This window comes from Priapulus caudatus, unplaced genomic scaffold (genome assembly GCF_000485595.1).
Source record: "Priapulus caudatus unplaced genomic scaffold, Priapulus_caudatus-5.0.1 Scaffold428, whole genome shotgun sequence".
Lineage (NCBI taxonomy): Eukaryota > Metazoa > Priapulida > Priapulimorpha > Priapulimorphida > Priapulidae > Priapulus > Priapulus caudatus.
The window spans coordinates 220,892-226,419 of NW_014577489.1; the positions used below are offsets into that span (position 1 = coordinate 220,892).

At 45.1% G+C, this 5,528-nt stretch overlaps 1 protein-coding gene across 1 annotated transcript; it reads left to right on the forward strand.

Annotated features, from left to right (window-relative positions):
- Positions 1–1,972: 1,972 nt before the first annotated feature.
- On the forward strand, positions 1,973–3,239 carry LOC106810295. Its single transcript, XM_014813602.1, has 2 exons — positions 1,973–3,053; positions 3,191–3,239. Exons 1-2 carry the CDS (start codon positions 2,330–2,332, stop codon positions 3,205–3,207), a joined length of 741 nt encoding a protein of 246 aa, XP_014669088.1. The 5' UTR covers positions 1,973–2,329; the 3' UTR covers positions 3,208–3,239.
- The last annotated feature ends 2,289 nt before the right edge of the window (positions 3,240–5,528 follow it).

Below are 5,528 nucleotides of genomic sequence, written 5' to 3' on the forward strand. Positions count from 1 at the left end.
GAAGGCGAGCGAACATGCTCCCGCTCTGTATTTCGCTTGCTCGAACAGCAAAGGCGAGCGAAGCGAAGTGAAGATGCCTCGCTCTGTATTTTGTTTGCTCAAGCAGCGAAGGTGAGCGAAACGAAGCGAAGATACACCGCTCTCTATTTCGCTTGCTCGCGCAACGAAGGCGAGCGAACATGCTCCCGCTCTGTATTTCGCTTGCTCGAGCAGCAAAGGCGAGCGAAGCGAAGTGAAGATGCCTCGCTCTGTATTTTGTTTGCTCAAGCAGCGAAGGCGAGCGAAACGAAGCGAAGATACACCGCTCTCTATTTCGCTTGCTCGCGCAACGAAGGCGAGCGAACATGCTCCCGCTCTGCATTTCGCTTGCTCGAGCAGCGAAGGCAAGCGAAACGAAGCGAACGTTTAACTTGGAAGAGCAACGCCTTCCTTTCAAGCTCGCTTTGATCAGACTCAAATGAAGCGCCGACTTTCATATCTCATTGATATCTATTTTATATCTAACCCCCTTGATATCTATTTCATATCTAACCCCCTTGATATCTATTTCATTTCTAACCCCCCCCCCATTGATATCTCTTTTATATAACGATATTAATGATATTAAAGTTGGGAACGCTCCTAATGGAGCGTTAGCCGTGATAATACACCCGTTACTAGGCATTAGCTATATGTGTTAGCATAGATATACAGTACGTAGAATACATTTTGTATATCTATGGTGCTAGCTTGTGCAAGCTCTGGTGCAAGCTGTATTAGCTTGTGTACTTTAACATGACTTATAGTCACGTAACTGCAATATTTGTTCTGTCTATAGACTACACGGGGTTGAGTCATGACATAAGCCAAACTCCACGACAGATTCAGTACTCAAAATGAAACTGACAGTTCTGAGACTGTGCCTAGCTCCAAGAAACGGTCTTGCTAGGGTTAAAAGACCATGTATAAACAATCGGCGGCAGTTAATGTAAGCGGGCTATAGTACTAGAGCTATACATCACCTAGCTCTAGAACTGTAGCGGCCCGCGTACAGTTGCCGCAGGCCGGAGCCTGCATGCGCCGTACGCCAACGCGCGGATAGTAAATTGTGGCTTTGGCTCCACCTTTAAAGTATACATCATTACATAACCAACAATACCGTGTCAAGTAATTGTACAAAAACTAAAAATGTTCTTTGTTAGCTAGTACTCGATCAGGAATGGAGGACGATGCAGTTGACTACTTCAGAGACGCCTTTAATGACTGGGAAGTTCAGGAGGTAGAACCTGCTAGATTGATGGGTAGAATGGCACAGGCATCTGCAAATGTGAGAAAAGCTGTTGGCGAGTCAGAACTGGACTTTGTAATGTTTCTAAAGAGACATCCAGATAATTTTGAATTTGATCATGGATATGTTAGAATTGTGGATAGTGATTTTGAAGCAGCTGGCATGGTCACACGTACACAAGCGTCAGCGAAAGCAGCCTTAACATTAAGCTGTGAGGGCATCGACTTCTTCCGGAAAACGTGTCTGTCACGCAACGAATCTTGCATAGACCTGAGCAGACTGGCTGGGAGGAGGGCACAAGCTTCGCCGGAGCTGAGAGCCTATCTTACTGACATTTCTACAACCTGCAAGTTTATCAAGAAACATCGCAAGTTCTTCTCTGTTAACAAAGAAAACAAAGTGTCTTTTGTATCTGGGACTGAGGCTGTAGTCGCGAGCGACTTGCGTATACAAGGCGTCCCATCATCGACTGCAGCAGAAGTTGCACCTTCTGTTGTATACTTGAGTGAGTCTATCAAGAAGGAAGGTGGAAAGGCCACACTGCATAACTTGGCTGAACATGTGCACAATTCCCATAACAATGTTCAGAAATTCATTGGTTGTAGCGTTAATTCACTTTACAATTTCATACTGCAATACAATAAAGTCTTTCTCATAGATCCAAAATGGTGGGTTTCTCTGAGGTCCATGCCGGATATAAGCACGGCTGCAGGAACTATATCACAATTGTTACCAACATTTGGCGTTCTAAATTACAACGGAACCTCTAAGGTATATTTTAACCATCAAGTTACTGACGAAGGAAGCAGTAAGGATAGTCCATGCAGTAAGAATCTTTGTTCCGCTTACAAAATTGGTGAAACGTTGTATTTCCATGCGATTCCCGGCAAACCGAAAACTGCATTTGAGTGGCAAGCAGTTAGAGTGTCGAGACAGCCTTTAGAACCCACAACGCTGCTCCCCAACGGCACCAGCAAGTCAGACGACTCCTCGGTCGACTCAATTCTGTTGTCGCTTGTCAGGAAAATATTAAAGGTACACGGTTCTATATCCGTACACAGGATGAAGGAGCTCACAGGAAGTGTCACCGCGGGCAAGTCAATTTCCATGACGGACTTTGTGAGGTCGCACTCGGATGAGTTCCTCCTGGAGGGCGATCTAGTGATTTCAGCCAAAGAGCCGCAGCGATTTGACGTGGCACGCATATGGCGTCCTAGTAGCAAGAAACGAGGCACTTGTTCGGCCACTAACAGCGTGTGCAGCGGCGATTTCCCACCTCTGGGCAAACACACGACTCTGGTGAAACACACCGACACTGTCCCAGCCTCATCAAACGACGCAGCCTTCCTGATGTGTAAAGAGGGGCTCGTGGATGTTGCTTCCGACCAGGACGTGCGGGACATCATGAATGCGCGGCAAGAGCTAGACAGGTGCCTGCACACGTTGGACGATGCCATGGCAACGATGCAGACGGAGCGCGCGAGTGTTCCGGCAGCCGGCAGCAGCAGCAGTGAAGGAGAGCAGGTGCTGAGCAGTAAGCATGGACAGCTGGTGGCGACGCTCGACTGTTTTGGCTTCATCGGCTACGATTCATCGTTGGTCTACTTCAACAAGGAGAGCCTGCATCCGCCAGCGAACTGCGACACGCTACGTCGTTATCTCACCAACAACGAGATCCTCAACTTTGATGCCAAGCTGGCACCACCAGGTTGCGACACACGCTGGATAGCGACCAGGGTATGGCGTCAGGCCAACAGTGTCACGCCGGTGGACGATGGCTGTGCCGGCGATGAGTTTCCTGACTTCAGTGTTCGCGAACGGGAAGTTTTTAAAGTTGCTAATATTCATAGCAATGACGAGCTGTCGGAAGATGGGGACACGGCCATGCTATGTGACTCATGTGTTTTAGCCGGCACAAAGCAGTTGGTAAGCACTGCTAGTCAAACTATGTCGACCGGAGATGTTAATATTTTTGATCTGTGCAAGGAAGTAAACGACAGGGCTCAGAGGGAGATTATTTCGCGTGTGTTCAAATTTTTAGGTTACAGGTTCGGACCTGAAGCGGGATAACCCCCAGTATAAAAGGCCGAAACACCCTTAGCCCGAGCTAAAGTTATCCCGCTCTAGAGGGTGGTCAGGTCCGCTTCAGACCCGAGCTAACGTCAGTATAAAAGGTATCTCGACTTTAGCTCGCTCTAAATTCAAAACATAAATAAGCTTCTTCTCGAGAAGCTAATCTACTGCCATCTTCGTTCAAATACTTCAGAAACATTACAATATCCCACTGTACTCGGACAAGTGACCAAAGAAGACGAGGATTGGCAGTGCATCATGGTCCATCAAGGCATGGAAAAAGCATTGCCACGTCTTAAATCGTCATTTGAAGAAGCTGACCTCCGAATACTTATCCACGTCTTGGACTCTCTCAATGCAGGACACAAAGTGTGTGTTGTAATCTCCAACGATACATATGTTATTGTTGCTCTGCTCTACTACATGCCCGTCTTTCACCAACACAACCTTGAGTCGCTGTGGGTGCGAGCTGGAATGGGAGATACAACTCGATATATACCCCTTCATACCCTGTTCCAGCGCCTGGGTAATCGGCTCTGTGAAGTACTGCCGGCTATACACAGTCTTACAGGGTGTGACATAACCAGCAAAGTTGGTACAAAGAAGACAGCGCTAAAGGCAGAGCCTGAAAAGTTGCTGAAACACTTCGGGGGATCACCAACCCTCTCTCCGGCCATGACCCGCAACGCCGAGCATTTCTTAGTGAAGGTACTAAAAAGAGGTAGCAATGCTAAGCGTTTCTCTGAAATTCGAGCAAAGGTTTCCCACTTCAGCAAAGAGGGTACTTTCTACAGCCCACCACCGACTAGTCAGGGACTCCTGCCTCATATCAAGCGTGCATTCTACAATGCCTACACCATCAACCATGCCTTGGAGTGCCACCTCGACCCTGAAAACGTGGAGACACTAAAGCCAGACGATTATGGCTATGTGAACGACCAAGAACAGCTGGTACCCGCAACATCGTGGAAAACCCTCAAGCCTCATTGGTCAGTCTCCTGTTCATGTGCTAAGTGTTCAAGGTTAACTTGCCCATGTAGAAAGGCTGGGTGAAATGTGGTAAATTTTATAAGTGCAGGAAAACATTACCACATAATTGTAAAAACCCAATTGTTTGATAGGATTAGGTTGGGTTCTGCTATGTTGTCTAGCATGCTCGGTTCAGTTGTACTTGTCTCAAGTTCGGTTAGGGTAAATACATTGTATATATTTATAACTGAGTATGGTAACAAGGAATATTTTAGGCTAGTTTATACCTAGGCATTATTTTTCACTAAAGTGTCCACCTGTACAGTTCTATGATGCATGTATATCCTTCAATCATCTTTCTATGGGACAATTCATGTCTTAATTATCGCTTTTGGCAGACATCTTATACTTCTTCTAATTAGGTAAACTCCAAAATGTATAATAATGGTGTCAATCAATTCCTTTGTGTTGAAAAACCTATATGTTGCCACAAAATCAACTTCCTATTTCACTTACTTACGGAGTTAGTTCATCATCATTTGACGAAATTCGCAAAAGGCGCTATTTGGAGGTAGGGTTGACCCTGAGTTACAATAGCCCCCTGTGCATCATATAGAGCGGGGAAGCATCATTTCGAAAGTTGGGTCACTTAGAGTATTTAATAAGGAAACGTTTGGCAAATTTTGGTAGCTCTAGCTACAATATTGGATGAGTGAGAAGCAATCATACCTAGAGCTACTTTCAAAGTGAACGCGATTTTTCGCTATTTTTTGGCTAAAATTGAGAAAAATGTTGCCATTTCGTACCATGAAACAAAGTTTATGGCAAACAAATCATGCTAGAAAGTTATAAGTAATACTCATTCAATGAAATTCAGTGCAATTTGAAAGTTTATGGTTGCTTAATAAATATTTATGCTCTGAAACTTCAATATTGTCCTTTTTTACTTTGGCGCCTAACCGAAAATCACATAATTAGCTGTACAGAAAAAACGTACTTGACCCAGAAGTGTTACCTTTTTTTGAGAGTCTTAACCATAGTTTTAACATACGGAATGAGAAACTATAAGGTTTTGCTCTAAAAGAGTCATGTACACGAACACCCTCCCCCAGAGCCTAGACTATAGTGGTAGTAGTAGTAGTAGTAGTAGTAGTAGTAGTAGTAGTAGTAGTAGTAGTAGTAGTAGTAGTAGTAGTAGTAGTAGTAGCAGTAGTAGTAG